This window comes from Aotus nancymaae, unplaced genomic scaffold, assembly GCF_030222135.1.
Source record: "Aotus nancymaae isolate 86718 unplaced genomic scaffold, 86718_ANA_hifiasm-v0.15.2.pri h1tg000040l, whole genome shotgun sequence".
NCBI classification, from domain to species: domain Eukaryota; kingdom Metazoa; phylum Chordata; class Mammalia; order Primates; family Aotidae; genus Aotus; species Aotus nancymaae.
The window spans coordinates 23,351,828-23,376,318 of NW_026988454.1; the positions used below are offsets into that span (position 1 = coordinate 23,351,828).

Below are 24,491 nucleotides of genomic sequence, written 5' to 3' on the forward strand. Positions count from 1 at the left end.
TTATTACATCTCCTGTACAAATCTCCCTCCACATCTTTTCCCACTCTGTATTTTAGTGATCATTAACGTCCAACATGAAAACAGTAGAAAAACAATACCTCAAAGCAATGTCTCACTGTCTCCTAAGGGAAAGCATCTTAATAGCTCTCCATATTGAAATCCATAAAAAATACTTCCTAGCTTTCCTCTCTTATGTTCTGTCAATTTGAATTTCAAGTTTGGAACTGTAACTTACATGAAAACTTGGCTCATCTGTGTCTTAGAAAAGAGAAAAGCAGAAATTGACACAAACTCAAGTTCAGCATTTTTAAGTTTGCATATTTTCTACCTAACCTTTATTTGTGAAGCCTCTTTAGAGAACCGTCTCACCGAATTGATAAAAGAACTTCTGCAATTTGTATGTTTTCAGCTCTGCCGGATGAGCAGCTCTGAAAGTCAGCCAAAGTAAATGCAGGCTCAAAGTCAGAACAAATTTCCCAACAGCAAAGCAATGAGGCCTCTGCTGCCTCCCTTGGGAGACCAGCTGGCTAACAAACCAGAGGCTCTGAAATTTAGAAGGGGCATAACACTCAAGTTGTACACGCTATACAGTAGAAGAATGTGGGCTTAATGAGTTAATGCTTTTCCCCTTTTCTGTTTATATGAATGGCATAGATCAAGACTATCACAAATTTGAGGTACCTGATAGGGTTTTTATTTTGCATTCCTAAGTAATTATCATCTCCTATACATTTCACAGCAATGTCTCAATACTACTTCATGATATAAGACAGGTAGTAATGATCGACTGTGGCCAGGCACAGTAGCTCACACCTGTAATCCCAGCAGTTTGTGAGTCCAAGGCTGGTGGATCACAAGGTCAGAAGTTTGAGATCAGCCTGGCTAATATGGAGATAACCCTGTCTCTACTAAAAATAAAAATCTCAGCCATGTATGGTGGCAGGCACCTGTAGTCCCAGGTACTCGGGAGGCTAAGGCAGGAGAATCTCTTGAACCCAGGAGGCAGAGGTTACAATCTCAAAAAAAGAAAAAGAAAAACAAAAAGACAGTCTTTAAAAATAATGATGAATTGTATTTTATGGCTATAGAAATGTAGACCAAGTGACCTGAAAAAACTGACTAATAATTTGCCTGAGGTCATAAATAAATGAGCAGGATATCCAGGAATAAGCATTTAATTTCCTAATTTTTAGCTTTTTTTAGATAATCATTTTTTCTGAGCTCTTCATAACTTAAAAATCCAAACTCCATAATTTACACTATGACTTCTCAGGATACTTGAATTCCAAAGCATTTTATATTCTATGATATGTTAACAAGAATTTGCAGCAAAAAGAATATATATTTAGAGTGAGCACTGTCTTGGCTACTGTATATTCATAAACAGTTACAAATCAAAAGATGACTTTAGACCGATATTACTCAATATTCTCAAGTTATTTACCAAATCCCTTATCAAGAGGGTGAGAGTGTAAATTAGTTCAACCACTGTGGAAGACAGTGTGGCAATTCCTCAAGGATCTAGAAATAGAATTTCCATTCGACCCAGGAAGCCTGTTACTGGGTGTATACCCAAAGGATTAGAATTCGATCTTTTATAAAGACATATGCACACATATGTTCACTCCAGCACTGTTTACAATAGCAAAGACCTGGAAGCAACCCAAATGTCCATCAACGATAGACTGGATAAAGAATATGTGGCACATATACACCATGGAATACTATGCAGCCACAAAAAAGGATGAGTTCATGTTCTTCGTAGGGACATGGATGAATCTGGAAACCATCATACTCAGCAAACTGACACAAGAACAGAAAACCAAACACCACATGTTCTCACTCATAGGTGGGTGTTGAACAATGAGAACACATGGACACAGGGAGGGGAGCACCACACACTGGAGTCTGTTGGGGGATACTAGGGGAGGGAGGGAGGGGAGAGGGGAGGTTGAGGAGGGATAACATGGGGAGAAATGCCAGATATAGGTGATGGGGGATGGAGGCAGCAAACCACCTTGCCATATATGTACCTATGCAACAATCCTGCATGATCTGCACATGTACCTCAGAACCTAAAGTACAATTAAAAAAAAAAACAATTAAGCTGGCTTTTAAGTCTCATTTTCTTTCACAGTGAATTTAGTTGTTAGATCCTATGTGAAGAATTGTATTGGTTAAATAAAAAAATAATATGCATTAAGTCCAAGTGGTTATTTACCAATCACTGCAGCACAACTCCAAGAAATCAGGCAAACAGGGAAAGTTTGGATAGTTGGATTTGTTTATTTTTGTGAATAATGTGGCAAAAGCCCTGATGCATTGTATTGATATCCAGGACATTGCACAATTCATGCCATGTTGCACTCCACCCTAAACTCTACTCCTTTCTCCTTCCAATACAACCATCCCCAAGTGGCTTATGAACATATGGAATTAGGCGTATTCAATGTAGGTATATGTCATTGTCATTCATTTATTTATTAAGCCTAGAAATACTTTATTGGGTACCTACTAAATGCCAAAAGTTATGCCAATGAGCAAATAGACAGTCCCTGTGCCCACAGAACTTACGCCTACCTAAGAAAGGAGACTGGCAACTATTTAAATTACAGTTATGGTAATTGCTTCAAATCATAACACTTTGAGAGTATGAAGCTTATCTACCCTAGATAAGGCTGAGAACTCAGAAAAGAGATCCTTGAGAAAGCCACATTTAAGCTCAGGCAAGAAGGAAGGGTAGGAGCTGGCCAGGAAGAGGTAGAGTAAGGAGTGTGTGCAAAGACCAGGGAGGGCCCATTGGGATGGTAAACACAGACAATGTGGCTGGAGCATAATGAGGGAGCGAGAGTAAAGTAAAATTAGGAGTAGACTGGGGAGGCAGCTATTTAGAGCCTTAAAAGCCAAATAAGACCAAACATCATACTACATACCTAAAATATGCACAATTTTAATTTTTAATTTTTTTTTTAAAGGACAATGGGCAACCAATGAAAGAGCTTACAGAAGAGAAAAAGGTATTCAGGTTTACCTTTTAGGAACACTGTGGCTGCTCTCTTGAAAATGGAAGGGGAGGCCAGGCATAGTGGCTCATGCCTGTAATCCCAGCACTTTGGAAGGCCGAGGCAGGCAGATCATTTGAGGTCAGGAGTTTGAAGCCAGCCTGGCCAACATGATGAAACCCCATCCCTACTAAAAATACTCTACTAAAAATTAGCCAGGTGTGGTGGCACACACCTGTAATCCCAGCTACTAGGGAGGTTGAGGCAGGAGAATTGCTGGAACCTGGGAGGTGGAGGCTACAGTAACCCAAGATTGCAGCACTGCACTCCAGACTGGGTGACAGAGCAAGACTCTGTCTTAGGGGGAAAAAAAGGAAGAGAAGATGGAGAAGGTGGAGCATGGAACGGAAGAACCAATTAGCAGATTATCACAGTGGTCCATGTATTCAAGGATAATTTTCAAACAAGGTAAAGTCATGACTCTCAAACCAATGTGATAATAATGTGTGTCAAAGACTTTAATTAACTCATTCATTAATGAGGGACCCAGTAAGGTGTTACAACCAGTTCAAAGGAAAATTTTAAAAAACACATGTTTTACACAAGAAAAAGGAAAACTGAAACAGATTTGCACTAGATGCAAAAACTGGTCTACCCAAGGAACAATAATTAATTGCTTTCCAAATAATTGTCATGTTTATGGATAAGAATCATTTGCATTGCTACCTATTTTCCACAACTTACACAGTTGTAAAGTAGCTGAAAATAATTAAAGGCAGAAGTAATTCAGATGCCTGAGCTAACAGGACACCCACTATTCTTTATTGCCCATTATAAAGTCTCTCACCATTTTTTCTAACACCAATAACAATGACTTGGAAAAGAGAGGTGTCACTAAAAACAGAGTAAGCAAACAATTTGGAATATATGTAGGTATTGGAATTAATAAGACTCAGAGTTTGACTGAGATTTTTGATGGAGAGGAGGCCACAAAGGAAACAGCCACACAAATGTCTGTTTTAAAACAAATTCCTAAATGGCAGAAGATTCCATCAGTGTCTGTTTGGATTTCTCAGCACAGGGGCCCTATTGCTCTGTTTAGGGACCCACACTTTAGGGAAATAGTGGACCCAATGAAAAATTCTATTTTAAAGCCCACCACAATGTACCAAAAAACATGGAAAAACGAAACAGAATTCATTTGCTTCAATGGGATTTTTGTTTCTTGTTCTAGCCCCTGCGTTACCTAGTAATGCCAGGCACGCATACAGCCTTTCCCCAGCTCAGCAAGGGTTAAGCCACATGGGAGTCTGAGGAAATCTCCCAGTCTAGAAATCCATTACTCCCTCTTCCACTATCCCCAATTGGAAGCAATCCAACTTAGGGTCTTAAGACAGACAGAGGAAAGAAAAAACAATGAGGATATTTAGTGTCACTGCCATGAGCCTCCCATCTCCAAATAGTCATAATTTCTCAGGTAAGTTCCTTCTAGGTTGATTTCTTGTTATATGAAAATTAAAGTTGTCAGCGTCATCGCACTTTTGGTAGTTTTTCTCCAAACACCATCTCCAAATGCTTTTTAGCTAAAAAGCTTCCGAGTTAGTTTCCGTAACTATAACTTTTACTATAAATGATAAAAATTACCAAGTCTCTTCTAGTATCTTGGCAAGAAATATAAACATCCCAGGGCAAACAATTTACATGGGACTTAAAGCTCTCATTTAGATTACAAAATAATAGACATTATAAATGTACAAATTTAAATATCAAGTTCCTTTAATAAACTAGTCTGGTACTACCAGATTTTACTTTATTCAAGGTCTTTTTAAAGACGTCAGTGACCCACCATCAATACTGAGAAATTTCTTTTCAATTTTGCTTTCTCAATTGTCATCTCTCTTCCTCTGCAAACCCTTTCCATGTCCCATTACTGCCTATTTCTCTCCATTTTCATAAGTAGGTACAAAGTAATTTACCCAGTTTCAAATGCTCTCCAAACTCAGATCTACGAAGTCTACAATCCTTTCAAAACAATCTTCAAAATTAGTTTTAAGGCAATTCTTCCCCAAAGACTAAATTAAGCTGCTAAAAACTGCTTCACTTCTTCTATCTAAACAATTACTGTGTTATCCTCATGAATAACCAGGATGAATAATCTTACTTATATGAGCAATCATGAGACCACTGGAATAAAACACCTCATATCCAGACTCCCAGTTGCTGAAACTACATTCTCTAGAAAATGGTCACATGCAGATGAATAGTTCAAAAGTTTTTATTAATGTCAAGCCCGAAAGGCACATATGTTACCTCTGTCTCTGGAATAAAACAAATTAAAATTTACCAAAACACACCTGCATCTGCTTTGGAATAATCCTACACATATAACTGCCAATTATGCAAGCACCTTTATGCTCTAATTCTCTATATTTTTAACCCTTCTGTCAAAGTCAGTTTCCACATCCCTTACATACTCACAGGCAAGAGAAAATATGCCTCAAGATAGACTTGTAAAGCCTAAGAAGCAGTGAAATCAAATAATCAACTATAAATACTGGGATGTGGAGCAATTTTTAAACTATGCTGCTACTTGAAGTAACCTTAAGATATCCTCACTTTTCCCCAAGAAATACCAACGTTTGTCTCCCTGACCTTTACAACTATCTCAAACAGGAAATTTTGAAGAGCAACTCTTAATTAAAATAGCTTTTATATTATTTAATAGATCACAACAGTGTTTCTCTGAGAAACCTCTGTTTTTCATCTTGCTATAGTAGAGTCCTACACAATCTGTTCCCCTAAAAACTCTCCTCCCACCTCAGGCTTAGTGCACAAAATTCCAACACCAATAACTAATAGATAATCATATTAGACCAGATTTGAAAATAACACTGCCAATTCCTCTCTTCAGTATGCTCTGCCCCTAAGAAAAAATATTGATCAAAGCAATGATTATGTTCTAAATGTTTAGAAATGCTAAGAACAGATCTTTGGGAGGAAATTAAGGAAGTACACAAGGAAAAAAAAACCCATAAGGCAGATAAATATTATTAGCCACATCCACAAGAATAAAAATCCATAAATACTTTTGACAGGGTAGAAAGACTGCCTGAATGATAACATTTGGTTTTAACCAGGCAAAATTAAATTATCATCCTCTTACCTAAGTGAACACAAAAATTTTCCCAATGATACGTTCATTTCCTAGATGTACCCAGGATTTACAGAATCAAAAGCAGCTCACTGTTGCCTTAGATATCTGAAGAAGGCCAGGTAAAAGTCAATAACATCACATAAATTATATACACAGGAATTTCCATTTAAACATATTTTAGAAGAGAATAAAAGAAAAATAAATGTATCTGCATACTCAGAAGACTTCTGCTAGGTGACATTTCCTGGGGAAAATTCACTGTACTTCCAACCAAATTCCTTCAATCAGAAAGAGGCATCTGAACCGTCAAAGTTTTTGAAAGTCTTGGTTACCTTTGAAAATCGAGCATTTATCCATTTGGTAAAGGTTTTCTTCTGTACGTCATTGTGTTCATCTATGGAATGGAAAAAGAAAGAGAAGGAAGAAGTATGAGAGTCTGTACCTTTATTAAAGCACCAAATAAGGTTATCTCTATCCTGGGGAGTTTAAAATAGTCCTATTAGTAGAGTTCATGAAGCACAATGATGTGCAGCTAATCCAGAATGTGATGACTGCCCGGTTCATTTATGGAGCTCAACACTGCCTACAACTGAAGGGAAGCTCAGGCATCTTTCCCAAGGGACCAGGCTGTCTCGCCCGAAGCCCCCGAGTCTGCCATCAGCGACCAAATCCAGGTTTAGGGGATCGAATCAGGGCCTTACTTTCCAGCTACTATGCATAACACTTTCTGCTACATTTTGTTTAAGTAAAATTTCAGCATAATCAAAATGTCAGCATGTTCAAAACAAAAATTAAAGTTATCCAATAAAAACTCAGGAATTCGTGACTTCCTCCCTCTTCATACTGATCCTCCACCCTCTAGAATGATAGTATAAGGTTTACGGTCAATCTTGTAACCCATTTTCCTGTAGTAATATTGACATGAGATTTTAATAATCTTGATCTATACAAACTTTTACGGGAAGAAAAATCAGAAGAATTTAAAACCATTACCAGTTTTGATTTTGATTACAAATTCATTTTCTAGGTCATAAAAAAATCAAAAGTTACCTTAAAAGACTGACCACCTTGAACTTTTTAAAGATGGGTCAAAGGATTTCATTAGCCACCAGGAGGTTATGTGGCTAAACAAAAAGAGAAAATAGACAGTGTCTCCTAGCCTCACAGTTCTCATCTGTAAAATGGGGATAAATAATACCTAGCTCATAAGGGTATTGTGAAGGTTAGTGAATACAAATGAAAAGCACTTGATGAAGAGCTGGTGTTCAGCTCGTTGTTATAATGATTATAGTGAAAGTGTGAGCAAGGTAGATAAATAAATATCCATTGGATCTCTTCAAATCATACTGTCTTCCATCACTCTCCAGTTTTCTATTAAAGTCAGTAAAAGAGTCATTTTTGGCTTAAAGCCTACAAAGCATCATTTTGACAGTCTCTGTAAGTTGTTCAGAAAGCTGTCCAAGGAGTATCTGCAACAGTGCAGAAAGCTGTGGCTCCATCCATATGTGTGTCCTGCCTCCTCTGCCATGTTTCATATTGCCAGGTTGCCTCCCACATCAGAACAGCAAAACAGTAATGGAGGAGGCCCAGGTGTGCTTGGCCCTCCAGTGTCAATTCCACATTAAATACAGACCTGCTCACGAACCTCTACTAGGATCACTGGAGATTCACCTACTACTTTACCCAGTTTGTAGTCTTTGGTCCTTAACCTCTTGTGGGAGAAGAGTTTGTAATTAAAAGGTCATTCCCAGAATAAATATAGCAGCAGCTTCAGAGAAAAAAAATTCACTTTTACAAATCCATAAAGGTAATTGGAGACCCACTCCAAGACACTAAGGGAGCAACTGGCATAGAAAACAAAACTGCTGTTTAAGAAACTCCTTGATGTTAATGCTGCTGAGAGGTGACCTTCCCTCAAGAAAGGACAGCAAAAACAGCAACAATCCCTATTTCAAGCTTTATATTATCTGATCAAGGCCACATAAGCCATTTATTAACCAAGAGAACTTGCTTACACACTGAATGTCTGAGCCTTTACCATTTTCATATCCAAGATGGACACAGCTGAGATTATACTCAGAATATGAGGCTACCACCACACATCAACCTAAGAGAGCGCTATACCAGCCTCACCAAAATGAATTTAATATTAAATATCAGTGTTTAGGGCATTTAGAAAATCCAATTATTTGTGCCACTAGCTTAAAAAGGATCTACTTTTATAAATCTTGTTATACTCATTTTTATTTAATCCTATGAATAAAACATACAGAAAGATCATAAATAAGTACTAAATTATCTTAATTTGATAACATTCACACAACTTAAGAATTTGAGGCCTTAAAAATGCGAAAAATTCTAAGAGAGAAATCTTACTACATTTTACATTTTCTTAACCTGTTCTAGAGCATTTAACTTTCTTATTTCAAAAACGTATTGAAATATTTAATACTATGTAGTATTTTCTCCCCAGATATAAAGCGAACAAAGAAATGAGTACTATTACCTTATCAAGTGATAATAATCTTTCCATTTTATCTCAAATACAATGAAATCAAATTTATGGATTCCCATTCTTATGTTTATAAGAATGAATAAGATCATGTTTCAACAATAGTCTTTATTTTATGGGTCAAATCCATGTCAGAATATGAATCTAAGTACCAGATAAGTTATTTGTCTTTAAACAATAAATTTTCTAACAACCAAATGTTTTAAAAATACTTCAAAGTTTATAAACACACATCTGCATTCAATTTCTTGATGCAGTTAAACATGGGGGAATGAGGGTACATATTTCAAAGACTAGTTTGCATTTTCCTTTTTACAGACACACACACATACTTATTTTCTACTAGACAGGAATTCAGTAAAAGAACAAGAATTTGCCTGTGGCTTTTCAATTAAGAGATTGAAATGTAACAAATCTGACACACTCACTAACCTCCACATCACAACAATTAAGATAAACAATCTTGCCCAGATCTTGGGCAGGTAAAAATAAATTAGCAAACTGGTAATAGGACAACTAAAAATCCATCATGCTATTCTGATCAGCCATTTTGTCTGCCTAAAAATTTATACAGAACTTCCACAGTCTCTAATTATTTCCATCTTCATTATCAAGTCAATTTGTTATTTTAACTGCTCCAAAACAAAAACGTGTAAGCATATAACAAACTTACATATAACTTGATTATAAATATACATGTATAATATTAAATGAATGAGCATAAGTTACACTGAATATACACCTTCTCTAAATGTATTCTTTCAAGTTTCCAAATTCAAACTAGTGTTTTCCTTAGATTTGAATTTTTGAAAACCATTTCGTTTCTGAAAGCGTTTCCTGGCTTAGCAAATCTTATCCACTAATGACCTTTCTCCATTAGGGGGATGAACACGAGACTGAATTAGAAGAAGAAAAATGTGTTAAATCCCTTAAGGCTGCTTTTCCAAATTCTTCCTCTAAATATTTTGCTCTTCTTAAAATGCTTTTGACATGCTCACACAGATCCAAAGACCTTTGCTGCTGCCTAGACTGGAATTTTATTTCTGTGATAGGTTTAAAAAAAGTAAAGTAAGGAGCATCAACAAAACTGCTTGATAAATCTTCAAGGAAACTGTTGTGAAAATGTTTTCACTTCACCAGCTCAAATGCATTTTGAAAATTGTTTTAGCAGAAGGTAACAATAAATCTCAATTTAAATCCTAAACTAGAAATGTGGCAGAGAAATTAGGAGTTGTTTCCCCTATGAAAGCACACAAATCACCTCTAAGACTCTACTGTTATTAGAGAGAAAGCATCATCCTCTAGGACATCTTTCGAAGCAATTTAAGAGTGTCCAATTGGCTGGCACTAACCTAATATGAGTTCCATAAAGTGCAGCTATTCAGAAAAGAAGCACCTAGACCTTTAATTAAGAAAGAAATGTCTTACCGGATGATTTTAAACTTGGGTTGATTTTATTAGGGCCTCTTTCACAAACACAAAATTTAATACACTCTCGAAAGCCAATTTCTCATTAGCAAAGATGCTTATTTTGGAAGCAACAAAAGCATTTCAGACCACACTCTCTTTTCTTCTTTTTGTGGGCCCTACATGTGAATCACCCCAAATATAAATCTGCTACTCACACTTAGTTATGCCATTATATGATCTTGTTTCATCATAGCCAATTCACTGGTCTCTGAACAACACTAATTATTTATTCAAACAATATGTGTTAAAATGTCAAATGGAAATCATAAATATTATATAATAATCTGTAAAATATTATAAAATAATCTGTAAAATATTATAAATATGTAGGCAAAGAAACAAAGCCAACAGGAGACGGACCGCTGTCACACAGAATGTTTAACCTCCCTGAGTTTCTTTCAAAATCTGACATCTTCAGAGGACCTAAAAAAAGCTAAAATTAAAAATGTAGTCTTCAGAATTGTCAAAACTACCTAAGTATACAAAAAGTTTAGATAGTTAACATTTCAAATATTTCTGCGAGTTTGCCACATTTCAACATTGAAGTTATTAAAGCTAAAAACCGCATTTAAAACACTTTCGCTTCACTCTATAAAAAGCTAAAAACAAGGTGATTTTTTTTTTTAATGATACACTTTGCTTTAGTTTACGGTAAACTGGTTACATGGGGAATGAATCTGATGAGTAATAACAGTACAAGTGGACCACGTCTTCCCAAGATGCTGTGCCACCTCGCTGGCTATTAAACCTGTGAAGCCAAAGCTGTTAAGGTCTCATTTCTTCTGAGAGAAGAAACCCTCAGGGCAGTGGGCTATTTCTGGTATTTCCTCAGTCCCTGAGGCTCACTCTTAATGCTCTCTCCAGCTGTTCCTCTTCTCTCAGTCCTGCTGTGTATATATCATGGTTCCTGGGTGCTTCTTCATAATAACCTGGCCTGCCACACAGATAATGATCCTGATTTCCAGACTGGCCTGAACAATTGAAGTAGTATCACTGTCCTGAATAATCAATAATTAGAGGGAAAAAATGCCTGCATATGCTTCCATGATATTCTTCAGAGGCTCTTGAATGTGCATTAATACAACAAGAATCCCAGTCAGATGCCCCGCGAAGGAAGTTCCTGGTGAGAATAAATGAAAAGGCACAAGTGTGGCCCAACAAGCAAATCCGTTGAGTACAAGGAAGCCCAAAGTGTTGACAAAGCCTCCAGGGCAATAATGGTTGTTAAGAACCTCCAAAGTAAACAAAACTCCTGGGAAAACCTAAAGCACAGTACCTTTCAAAGCCAGGTTCATCCAAACATTAGAGCAGGTACACCACCCCAGAGAGTAGGGAAAATGTGATGACGGCACAGGTAAACCATCTACTTCTCAGTCTTCTTTCCAGATTATTCCTTTCCAGAGCACGGATGCCATATTGAAATACAAACATCAATCATCAGCAATGGTGAGCGGGGGAGAGCAGGCAATGCTGCTAGTCTTTTTTGCTGGTAACTCTTCCCTGCCCTAAGGCAGGGAGAGGTAGAAATGGCAGAAGTGAGAAGGAAAAAGAAAACAACTCCACTTGTCAAAGGAGAAGCCTGAGGCAGAAGTTAAATGAATTGTCCTGCATCACCCACCCAGCAAATGCTGGGCCACAAACAGAACCCGGTCTAACTGACTATGGAGCCTGTGTTCAGTGCACTTTCATGTAGGAGGAGGTTAAACAGAGTTTAATAGAAAAAAGAAGGCTATAAAATATATCTTGAAAAATAGATGAAGTATGGTTCATGCAAAGATACGAAGGGCATTCTAGACTGAATAAGCCTAATCAATACCTCTTCATTTCAGCCTCAGACTCAACATCTGAGAAAAAAGAATATGTTTAATATAATTATGTATCTACAAGAAAACACAGAGGGCTATAACATATAATGATGTCGAAATAAGGCTAAGATAATCCAAATTTCAGGAATTTTTCAATCCTGAAAACTGTACTTATAAAAAAGAAGAAGGGTATGGAGTTAAAATATACGCTGTAAACATGTTCTTGTAAGAATATAGAGATTATTTGAAAAACGTCAACCTCCTTAAGCAAGCACATGCTGTGGTAGCATGACCCAGTGACCTATCCACTCTGCCCAAAACTGAAGGCAATCAGGGAGCCCTGGGGTTCTAGAACATCTATAGCCACATCTGGACTGCATTTGGAATTTACATCATTTTCAGCATCAGAAGGACTTATTTGTTCCAGCTTAGAACCAACCTAACACACCAAAACTATCCACCTTACTATTACGGAGCCACAGAGGACAGGAGCAGGGAGTATATAAAAGAATGCCTGATTGGATCCTGTCCTGTGACCACAGAGGTCAGAGGCTTAGCCCCCATGACATGAAGTTGGATGGTGCCATAAGTCAAATCAGGATCCATGTCTCCTCACCCAGCTCTCCTCCTACTAACAAGACTGCCTCTTTTTTAAAAAACGATTTTATGGAGGTATAAAATTCACCTACCATACAATTCACCTATACACCTACCATACAACTCACCTACCATACAATTTACCCATTTAAATTCACCTTTAATATAATTCATCCATTTAAAGTTTACAATTCAATCGTTTTTGGCATACTAATAGATTTTTTTAATTGTGGTAAAATATATATAACAATATTTGTGATTTTAGCCATTTTAAATCATACAATTCAGTGGCATTAGTTAAATCTACAATGTTATACAACCATAACCATTATCTATTCCCGAAACTTTTTCATCACACTAAACAGAAACTCTGCAATCATTAAGCAATACGTCCCCACTCCCGCCAACCCCTGGTAATAGCGAATCTACTTTCAGTCTCTATGCATTTGCCTATTTTAGATATGTTATATAAGTGGAATCATACAATATTTGTCCTTTTGGTTCTGGCTTATTTCACTTAGCATAATGTTTTCAAGGTTTCATCCATGTTGTAACTTGTATCAGAACTGCATTCTTTTTTAAAGGTAAAAAGTATTTCATTGTATGTATAATCTACAGTTTCTTTATCCATTCCTCTAAAGACAAACACTTGCTGACCACTTTTTGGCTATTATGAACAATGTTGCAATGAACACTGGTGTACAAGTATCTGTTTGAGTTCCCGATTTCAGTTCCTTTGGATATAGATGTAGGAGTGAAATAGCTAGGTTAATACATGGTAATTCTATGTTTCGATTTTTGAGGAACCAACAAACTATTTCCCATAGTGGCTGCATCATTTATACTTTCACCATAATGCATGAGAGTTCCAATTTCTCCATATCCTCACTAACATTTGTTATTTTCCTTTTTAAAAAAAATGTATAGCCACCCTACTTTAAGACTGACTTTTAAAAACATAGAAACTACCAAACAAAACTCCCAACTTAGAGACATCCTGAAGACTTTCTGAATGAGTTCAAGTTTAACAGCATGCTAACCTCAAGTAGCTGGGGTTCAGAAATTGCTTTTTTCACATTTATTCCATGCAATATTGTCAAATGATTGATTTACTCTCAAAAGAATTATTTTCAGAATTAAATGTAACCATTAATTCCTGACCATCTTCTAAATTTAGTTTATTTACTTCTTAACCTATTTTCTTTTCAACAAATTCAAGCTTTAATGTTTTTCTACTTTTGCTTTCTAGAGCTGCTAAACTTAACCTGAAAGAATGTTTCTAAGATTTACAAGCATCTGCCACTATTTGAAATTTTTCCTCTAGAAATATATTTGGGAAAAAAAAAAAAAAACCTCACCATCTTTTCTATCAACCATATCATACGTGTTGCAAATGCAGAAAAACAGATTCCATTTATGGAGGTAGAGACTGTAAACCTTACATACAAACACTTCACTTCAGATTTTTTGTCCTGGAGTGAAGATTTTCATTAAAATTGCTTGAAATGTCATAGAACAAGGAGAGATTACTTAGGAGACTGTGAATTAGTCATAGCAATATGGGTCACTGTCATGAAAAGACAAGAGAAAACTATGTTTTAAATTGATTGACAAAAGGCTAAACTAACTTATAAAAGAAAATTTCTATGGAACTAAATTCCTCTATTATCAAATAAACATCTATTATGTTCTACAGTCTACAAAAATCTCAAGAAAAAACAACTATTTCATTAACATATAATTCTAGATGTATAAGCCTGAAAAAAGTGGGGAAAACATTTTGAATGTAAAAACCATTCCAGTGACTTGACCTTCAGACTTTCTCACAAGTTCTACTTGTCAAAATAGCAGCAAAAATATGTCCTTGCAAGACTGCTAAGTATTCAAATAATATTTTTCTCATTTTAATTACTTTATTTCTTTTATTATTTTCCCCATGTAATGATGGATCTTCCTTATAAATTCATAGAATGAAACAATATAATATCCAAGAAACAGCAATTTTCAAACAAAATAATGGAGAAAATATCCAAAGAAAAAGACAACAATAAGTACCCAAATATCTCCCTATATGCATATGCAGAAACGCTATCATTTTCTATAGAGCTAATATAGGAAACATTTCACTGTATGTCATGTGTCTCCTAGGATCATGACACTGGGTCATCATAGTCAAATAAAAACTACATTGTGAAATAATACATATTGATATGGTTTGTCTGTGTCCTCACCCAAATCCCATTTTGAATTGTAGCTCCCATAATTCCCATGTGTAATGGAAGAAACCCTGTGGGAGATCATGGAAGCATGGGGGTGGTTTCCCCATACTGTTCTTATGGTAATGAATAAGTCTCATGAGATCTGATGGTTTTATAAGGGGTTTCCCCTTTCATTATGCTCTTATTCTCTCATGCCTGCTGCCATGAAAGACGTCCCTTGCTCTCCCTTCATCTTCCACCATAATTGTGAGGCCTGTCCAGCCACATGGAATTGTAAGACCAATAAATCTCTTTTTCTTTATAAATCACCCAGTCTACGGTATGTATTTATTACCAGCAAAAAAAAAAAACACAGACTAATACATATATATATTCATATATATTCTAATTCAATAATAAATTGAAAAGCATCAAGCAGTGAATGAGCACTGTAAAAGCCAATGATAACATTCTGAAGCCAACAATCCAGTGAATCAAAATGACTAGCAATACAATTTGTCTTGCTTCCTTACTTCAACTTAGTCCTCTGTGTGTCGGGGCCTATACAAGACCTTGAGATAGACAAGACCCAGACAACAACAATCCACGTAAGCTTAAGCACTGGTCTTTCAATTCTGCTAGACAGGAGAGTCCCTAGGTAGCATTAAAAAGCAATGCAACCACAAAAATTCCTGGGTCAAAGAGAAAGTGTCTCCAGCCCATCAGGATTAGACACCTGCAAAAGTTTAGATAACCTTAAGGGCCACAGTGAACATCCCCTCAAACAGAGCTGCCAAGCATTCTTTACTACACCCCATCATCTGGAGAATAATTGGGGCTAAGACTCTCCCCCTCTTTTTCCCCTCTTCGTTTTCAAACCCACTTCCTTCTGCCTGTTCTACTTCTCTGAACATTCAAAACTCCCTCCATCCTGCATCACTGAATATTATTTTTCAACACCCTTCTCTGGACTGGTCGTGACATAGGCCGCCATTTTGGAATTCTCAGCCACAAAGCCTGCCTGGCTGCACCAGTCTGGGCCCCCTGCAGCAATCCAAGCACCACATGAGTCTCTTTCTACCATTTCTCTTCTGGACTGTCTTTTTGCATCTTTTCTTTCTCTTCTTAAACCTTCCTATATAACGTCTGTAATATACTTTAGAGGATTTCAACATACAAAGTGTAATATGCTTGTGTTAAACTAGTTTAAGTCAGAATCTTCATACACTCTTGTTCATAAACTTCTAAAAGAATTTGCACATGCACATTTTTAAGTTGACAACTGATATTTACCATAAATTTAAATCATTAAAAAGATGTAATTTCTAGCATAGTGTTAAGGAATTGAAATTTATCTCATTCAATGAATAGCAAATGCCTCCTCTGGTACGTAATTGGCAAAACTAGTCCTCACTGTCAAATTAATCAGTCAAAGCAGATTTATTTTCTGACAAGAGGAGCCTGACTTGGTTTTGGATTTTAAAACCATGTTATAGGTGTTTGCAAATAACATCTCACTTCAGAATTCTCTAAGATGGAGGGAGGGATGGATGGATGGATGGATGGTTGGATGGATGGATGGATGGATAGACAGCAGCTGGACACAAAGCTTTGCTCTGGATGCAATAAGGCACCAGCCATTTAAAATTTTTTTAAAGAAGTGCTCTTTGTTTTGCATTCTTAAATTGTCCTCTTGTTTGATGCCTCACAGCAATGCAGCACAGTAAAATTTGGGGAGAGTGAGAGGTATGACTTTCTTTTATAAAGTGGAAAAGAGGAATTATGACAGGAAAGTCAAAAAAGGAGGCAGCTAGGATGCTGTCTTGGGTGCCTTAACCTCTAGAAAAGCTTGCCATGGTCAGAGTAAGACACACATATACCAGTGTGCAAACCACACTAGAGGCTCACATTTGTCCCAACCCAGGATAACATTCCAGAGAAGTTCAGTTGTAATTTAATTAGAAACCCTAAACTCCAGAGTGGACCACTACAAAGGCATCAGTTATCTTTATTTTAATCAACACCAGAGACTAATTAATCTAACAAATGTGAGAAATGTGCTTTCATTGTGACTTAATGATTGGCATAATTAGAATATTAGAAATATCCTTCCACTGGTGACTTTAGTGTTATTCAATGAACAAGGATTGGTCAGATATTTTCTAGACATGCCCCACCATTGATTAAACAGAATATAAAAATCTAGTGAGTCTGGGCGTCTGGGAAGCCAGATGCCTAAAGGTCCTATGTTCGGCCATTGGCTGGAGGATTTTAGTTATCTGCTGCTGATTATAAGACTAAATCCTCTCCCTAAGACAGCATTATCTAATAAAAACATAATGCACGTCACATACATAATTTTAAAATTTATACCAGCTACTTTAAAAAACAGGTAAAATGAATTTTTAGTAATATATGCTATTTAACCCAATATCTCCAAGACATTATCATTTCAACATATACTTAATAATTTTAAACATCTTGAAAAGATATTTTATAGTCTTTTTTTCTTACTAAGCCTTTGAAATCCGGTGTGTATTTTACATTTACAGCCTCACCTCAATTCAGACTAGCTACAGTTCAGGAACTCAGCAGCCAATGCACCGAACTACACAGCTCTAGAATGTTGCTGCATTTATTTTAACTATGACCTTCAAAAGGACACAGAGCTGCAGCTTACCAACTTTACAATACAGGCTGCATGAACTGTTTTTCAAACCTACTTGCTAATAATGATTGCTTAATGAATGCCAATGTTCATGGCAGCATCTGGTCTGAAATTTGCCTTTATTATGACCCTTATAGTAGGACAGTGGCACTGGGAGCTAACATTACCAATCAAAATAAAGCAAAAATTTATAATTATGCATCATCAAATTGGCTTAGGTCATTTTGTAAGACTTCTAGTCGAATGAATGGACATAAAAGAACTGAGGCCAGGTAAGTAGCTCACACTTGTAATCTCAGCCCTTTAGGAGGCCATGCAGGGAGGATCTCTTGAGCCCAGGAGTTCAAGATCAGCCCGAGTAACATAGGGAGATTCCGTCTCTACAAAAAAATCAAAACAAGTAGCCAGGTGTGGCAGTACGTGCCTGTAGTACCACCTATTCAGGAGGCTGAGGTGGGAGGACTGCTTGAGCCCAAGAGTTGGAGGCTGCAGGGAATCATGAATGCACTACTGCATTCCAGCCTAGGTGACTGAGCAAGACCTTGTGTCAAAGAAAAGAAAGAACTGGGAATATTTCCAACTCTTTGTTATGTTTGTTGTTTTAAGTTTTATATTTTCTAGTCATTCAGTGAAAAGCAGTTGTACAACTATTTGTGAAAAGCACCGTACAAAGAATTAGCAACATTTACAGAGCATCTACTATATGTTACTCCCAAAAGAGATCCAGATGTTGCTTTCAAGGAAATTATGGTCCAGTGGCCTGAGGTGGGCAGGGAAGGGACGAAGACAACAGAAAATTGTAATATATCAGGTACGGATACATTCATAAATTCATAGAAAAATACTTCTTGATGGGGATGAGAAGGGGATCAAGGAAACATTTGAGGAACAGGTGGTATTTGAGCTAGACCTTGAATTACTGTGATTTGAGGCACGTAAAAATGGTTAGAAAAGGCATTTGTAGAAGAGAGAACAGCTGCAGCAAAGTCCTAAAAACAGGATTCAGACACAACTGTGAGGAGGTTCCTTTGGCTGGATAGTTTGTGATCAGAGTTGTGATGCCACTGAATTTTGGAAACAGGCTGCAGTTAAATTGCAGAGGACTTTGAAGACCACAGCAAGGGGTTAAATGAGCAGGCAATGTGGGCCATTGGCTTTTCCTGAGCAAGAGCGTGACATGATCAGAAGGGTGCTTTAGTGAGATTAACATGAAAAATGGACTCATGGGGAGGGACGCCGGAAGAAAGTAAGCCAGTCTGAGGCTTATTACAATTGCCCTTTCTAGACATCAGAGAGCCTGAAAGAGCAGAGGAGTAATGAGACTAGAAAGGAGGAGGATGCAATAGGTATTGAATTGAAGAGAGAAGGTTGCTGCTGGGACTTGGGGAGGCTTCCTGCCTCCCATTCTATTCTTAATTAGACTCTATGGCTCTTAAGAGACAAAAGTTTATTTATTAGTCTTTTGCCTCACATATTTACCATTTATTTGTAATGAGAGCACTTAAAAATCTGCTCTTCATGCAATTTTCAAGTATAAACTATGTTGTTATTAATTATAATCAAGAGATCTTGTACAATAGATCTCTTGAAGTTATTCCTCCTGTCAAACTATATTCTTCGACCAAGTTTACTCCAAGTCCCCCAAACCCATACTGTGACTGGACTACTGAATTATTATAAGTGTAATAAAGGAGAGGCCAGATGCGGTGGCTCACACCTGTAATCCCAGCACTTTGGGAGGCTGAGGCAGGCGGATCATCTGAGGTCAGGAGTTCAAGACCAGCCTGGTCAACATAGTGAAACCCCATTTCTACTAAAAATACAAAAATCAGCTGGGCAGGGTGGTGGACAACTATAATCCCAGCTACTCAGGAGGCTGAAGCAGGAGAATTGCTTGAACCTGGGAGACAGAGGTTGCAGTGAGCCAAGATTGTGCCATTGCATTCCAGCCTGGGTGACAGAGCCAGACTCCATCTCAGGACAATAGAGCAAGACCCTGTCTGTAAAAAAAAAAAAAGTTAAAAAAATGATATTAAGGTACTTATAATGAATATGTAAAGACATCGAAGGATTTTCACAATGTATTAAGGGGTAATAAAGCCAGTCATTAAAGAATATACACAGTGCTTCATTTATACATATGTGTACATATGACAGAAAGCCAAGAGCCAAAATGTTAGCACTGTGTCTGTAAGTTAGAAGATTCTGAGAGACTCTTATGTTCTATTGTTAGCCATATTTTCTGTTTTCAATAAATATGTAATACTTTCTGTAACATTTTTTTCTTTAATGTACCCATCTTATAAAAGTTGTATTTTTCTTCACTTTAATGAGGACAAGTAGGAAAGGAACAGAATTTGTTAACCAAAAAAATAAACTGGGCTGACACAAGGTCTGTCTGTCTGCAGGTCTGTCTGCTTTGGTGGAGGATGGTGAGAATAAGGGCAACTTCTGCATATCTGTAGTTACATGCAGACAGGAAGGATATGGGAGGAAGGAGATACTATAGATGCCAACACTCACCCAAAAACAAAAAGAGCTCCCAAATCCCAAAGGATGGGAGAGAGAAAGGCATCAGGAGCTAAGCTCCTAAACTGGATAAAGCCCACATATTTCTAAAAGTGAAACTTGCCAAGGTACATTGCTTTATTTGCACCTGCCTGCTCAGTGAGTTTTTCACTTGGAAGTGAGAAAGAGTGCTAATACTCTCTTCAGAGAGAGTTAGCCAAATGGAAAATAACTGTGTTTATGGAGCTCACTTTCTTCCCATCTTCCAGTCTATTCACTACAGAAATACTGTGGAAAAGGGAGATGAATCATTTAAAATACACTTCCTTTTGCAATAAATTCAAGTATCTTAAGACAAAATAGTTATTAAAATGGGAAGAAGGTTGGGCGCAGTGGCTCAGGCCTTTAATCCCAGCACTTCGGGAGGCCAAGATGGGTAGATCACTCAAGGTCAGGAGTTCAAGACCTGGACAATATGGTGAAACGCCATCTCTACTAAAAATACAAAAATTAGCTAGGCACGGTGGTGGGCTCCTGTAATTTCCACTACTCAGAAGGCTGAGGCAGAAGAATTGCTTAAACCCAGGAGGTGGAGGTTGCAGTGAGCCGAGATCACGCCACTGCATTCCAGCCTGGGTGACAAAGTGAGTGAGACTCCATCTCAAAAAAATAAATAAACTGGGAAGAAAAAAAATAGGAGATTAAGACAAAACCAAAAGTTACCAACAGATCACACCAAACTACCTAGAAACTTTCCCCATGGCCTAATATTTTACTCACTTTCAGAAAAAGAGTAGAAACCTGGGAAAAAATGAGGCGTATCTGTCCTGTGCTTATGTACTTTGATGAAATGCCCACTACTACCATAAATAGCATTTTTAAATAAGAAAAAATGGAGTATTTCGGGAAATGGTTTTCGGATTTTTTAATTGCGTTTTTTTGTCTTTATTTGGAGTGTTTTAATATCTGCCATGGCAAGTTAAAAACAAAATGTGAGATCATAGAAAAAGGAAGAAGAGTCGTTTTAATAATTAAATTTGTAAGACTGCACATCCACTAAAATGTAATCCTTTGTCCAAGATAAATATTTATAGTAAGTGGGAAAAACAAGTCAGAAAGGAACATCTCATTCCCCTTCAAAATCAGGGCTAAAAATTTCTTCCCATGGACCTCACATTTAAAACACTGACCCATAAATCCACCCGCCTATACCACACAAAGTACTGGGATTACAGGCATGAGCCATTGCTCCCAGCCCTACTAATGCATCTTTTAATTAAAAAGCTTATTCAGGTAGGGTTGGACAAGGGAAACAGATAAAATCCATTGTCTGAGCAAAAGTGCAAGAAACCTAATTGACAGACCACTCCCCTTGCTGATCATCATGTTAACTTTTTGTCACTGTTGAAAATTAGGGTTCTGGGCTGGGCACAGTGTCTCATGCCTGTAATCCCAGCACTTTGGGAGGCCAAAGCAGGTGGATCACCTGAAGTCAAGAGTTCAAGGCCAGCCTGGCCAACATGGTGAAACCTCGTCTCACTAAAAATACAAAAATTAGCCAGGCATGGTGGCGTATGCTTGTTATCCCAGCTACTCAGGAGGATGAGGCAATAGAATGGCTTGAACTTAGGAAAGGTTGCACTAAGCCAAGATCACGTCACTGCACTCAAGTCTGAGCAGAAGAGCAAGACTTGGTCTCAAAAAAAAAAAAAAAAAAAATTAGGGTTTTGCCCCAAATCAGCACTATCTTTATTTAATAGTCTACTATGAGTCTCACGTTTATCTGCCTTTAAAAAAAAATCTGTAAATTCAGTCTATACCATCACTGGGTACCTCAAAGTCGCTAATTATCTTCAGTGTAAAACAGCACTTCATCTTACTTGTCTTGAACATCTGCTGGTCTTTTAAGCATCAAAAAGTCCAGATTTAGGATCACAGTTGAAGATTGGAAGAGTACGTTTATGTTTGCTTTTCTGAAAAAATTAAGCTTACAGCTGGTAAGTATGTCTTCCTTCCACTTTCATCCTTTTAGACTGAAGAGTACTGGTCGCTTTAGTCAGTTTCACAAAAGCAACAAATGCATTTACTCCAGGACTTGGGTTTCCTTCACTAGAACACCTTCCACTGTTAAATCATTTAAGTAGGAGACCAGAATCTCAGATCGTAATCCATGTGCACAGTCAACATGGCTTTGCAAAGGAAGGAAAATGTTCTCTGTTTTCTTTCTTGTTTCCTTCCCAATGACACCCCAAAACCTAGTGTTTTTCTGCACTGCAGCACTGCAATGGCGTCTTTTGGGAACACTAGAATTACTCCTTTCCCTGAGCCTATGGACTGAATCAAACAAAACTCATGATCACAAATTTTCTTGGAGTTCAGCAAGAATGAATCAAACAAAAAGATGTGGATGAAATATCTTTCTTCAAAACTTTAGCATTTCCCTCAAGACAAGAGTAAGCTAGCTGCCATTACCTAGGGTTATGTCAAGGAGAAACGAGATCTGAGTAAAAAGCAATGATATAACCAAAAGAACTGAAAGCAGAATCTCAGAGATATGTGCATACCCATGTTAACAGGAACACTATTCACAAAAGCTAAAAGATGGAAGCAACCCAGTGTCCATCAACAGATCGATATGTGCTATATACATAACATGGAATAATAACCAGCCTTGAAGAGAAAGGAAATTTTGACACATGCTACAACATGGATGAACAATTGAGGAGAGTATGCTAAGTGACACGCCAGTCACATAAAGAAAAACTATGGTATGATTCCACTTACATGAGGTACTTAGAATAGTGACAGTAAAATGGTGGTTGCCAAGGGCTAGGAGGAGAGGGGAGTGAGGAGTTTACTGCAATGGTCCCTAACCTTTTTGGCACCAGGGATCAGTTTTGTGGACGACAGATTTTCCATGGGCAGAGCCAGTGGTGGGGGAGTGGGGGAGTGGGGGAGTGGTTTCAGGATGAAACTGTTTCACTGCAGATCACCATTAGTTAGATTCTAATAAGGAGTGTACAACCTAGATCCCTCACAAGCACTGTTCACAATAGGGTTTGTGCTCCTATGAGAATCTAACGCCACTGTTGATCTGACAGGAGGCAGAGCTCAAGCGGTAATGCTTGATCACCCACCGCTCACCTCCTCCTGTGTGGCCCAGCTCCTAACATGCCACAGACCAGCAATCCATGGCCTGGGGTTTGAGGACCCCTGGTTTAACGGGTATATATTTTCAGTTGTTCAACAAGAAAAGAATTCGGGAGGTTGGGCTCAGTGGCTCACGCGTGTAATCCCAAAACTTTTGGAGGCCAAGGGGAGTGGATCATGAGGTCAGGAGATCGAGACCATCCTGGCTAATACGGTGAAACTCTGTCTCTACTAAAAATACAAAACATTAGCCAGGCGTGGTGGCTAACTACATGCCTGTAGTCCCAGCTACTCGGGAGGCTGAGGCAGGAGAATCACTTGAACCTGGGAGGCAGAGGTTACAGTGAGCCAAGATCATGCCACTGCACTCCAGCCTGGCAGCAGAGTGAGACTCCATCTCAAAAAAGAAGAAAAAAAAGAATTTGGGAGAAGGATGGTAGTGATGGTTATATAACAAAATGTATGTACACTTAAAATGGCTAAAATAATAAATTTTATGCTATCTATATTATACTGAAATAAAACATAGAGAAAAAACAGATGCAATAAACATTTTTCATGTCCACTTCAGTGTGATTTTTTTCAAGTAGAGAGATTAATTTATCTCAACTCCTATATTTCACAATAAGACAAACGGAGATATTGTACTTGGTTCCAATTTTGTCTTTTAAAACTCATATTTTCAACCTATCATTCTTTCAGAATATAATTACAGGTAACCTGAATTCTAGAATCAGAATTGTTTTCACTGATACCATGCCTCTAGACATCATCTTTAAGAGAGAACACTATGGCTGGGCATGGTGGCTCACACCTATAATCCCAGCACTTTGAGAGGCCACGGCGGGTGAATCACAAGGTCAGAAGTTTGAGACCAGCTTGGCCAATAGAGTGAAACCCCATCTCTACTAAAAATATAAAAATTAGCCATGCGTGGTGGCACGCTCTTGCAGTCTCAGATACTCAGAATGCTGAGACAGGAGAATCACTTGAACCCGAAAGGCAGAAGTTGCAGTGAGCTGAGATCATGCCACTGTACTCCAACCTGGGCAACAGAGTGAGACTCCATCTCAAAAAAAAAAAACAGAGAGAGAACCATTTGCTGGAACTCACTGTGAACTGTGGTAGATTCTGCTAGTTGCCTACTCAAGCATCCTTTTTCCCCTTCTCACTTACAAGACAATCTCATTTTTTTCCCCTGTAGCAAGGTGGCCTTAAAATATTCACCTCACCTAGCAACTAGAGATAACCATTTGGCCCAATTCTATCCGGAGACGGACAGAAGTATATTGGGTGGAAGACCCAGAAGAACTATTATTTTCTGGATAAAAATTAACAGACTTGGCTGACATGCACATCTTGCCTTGGGTCTTTCTGCTTCCTCCAGGGAGACAGAAGCTGCCAATTTCCCTGGCAGGTAACCAGCC

The 24,491-nt window shown here is 37.8% G+C and overlaps 1 protein-coding gene and 1 pseudogene across 3 annotated transcripts in view; both read right to left on the reverse strand.

Annotated features, from left to right (window-relative positions):
* The window catches only part of UTRN (utrophin), a 580,690-nt gene that overhangs the window by 448,950 nt on the left and 107,249 nt on the right, over positions 1-24,491 (reverse strand). For all 3 annotated transcript variants that reach the window (XM_064360600.1, XM_064360601.1, XM_064360599.1), the window contains one exon: positions 6,489-6,550. In XM_064360600.1, coding sequence (XP_064216670.1) covers positions 6,489-6,550 — 62 coding nt within the window. The remainder of the gene's footprint in view (positions 1-6,488; positions 6,551-24,491) is intronic.
* Positions 10,799-11,568, reverse strand: LOC105717910 (rhomboid-related protein 4-like; annotated as a pseudogene).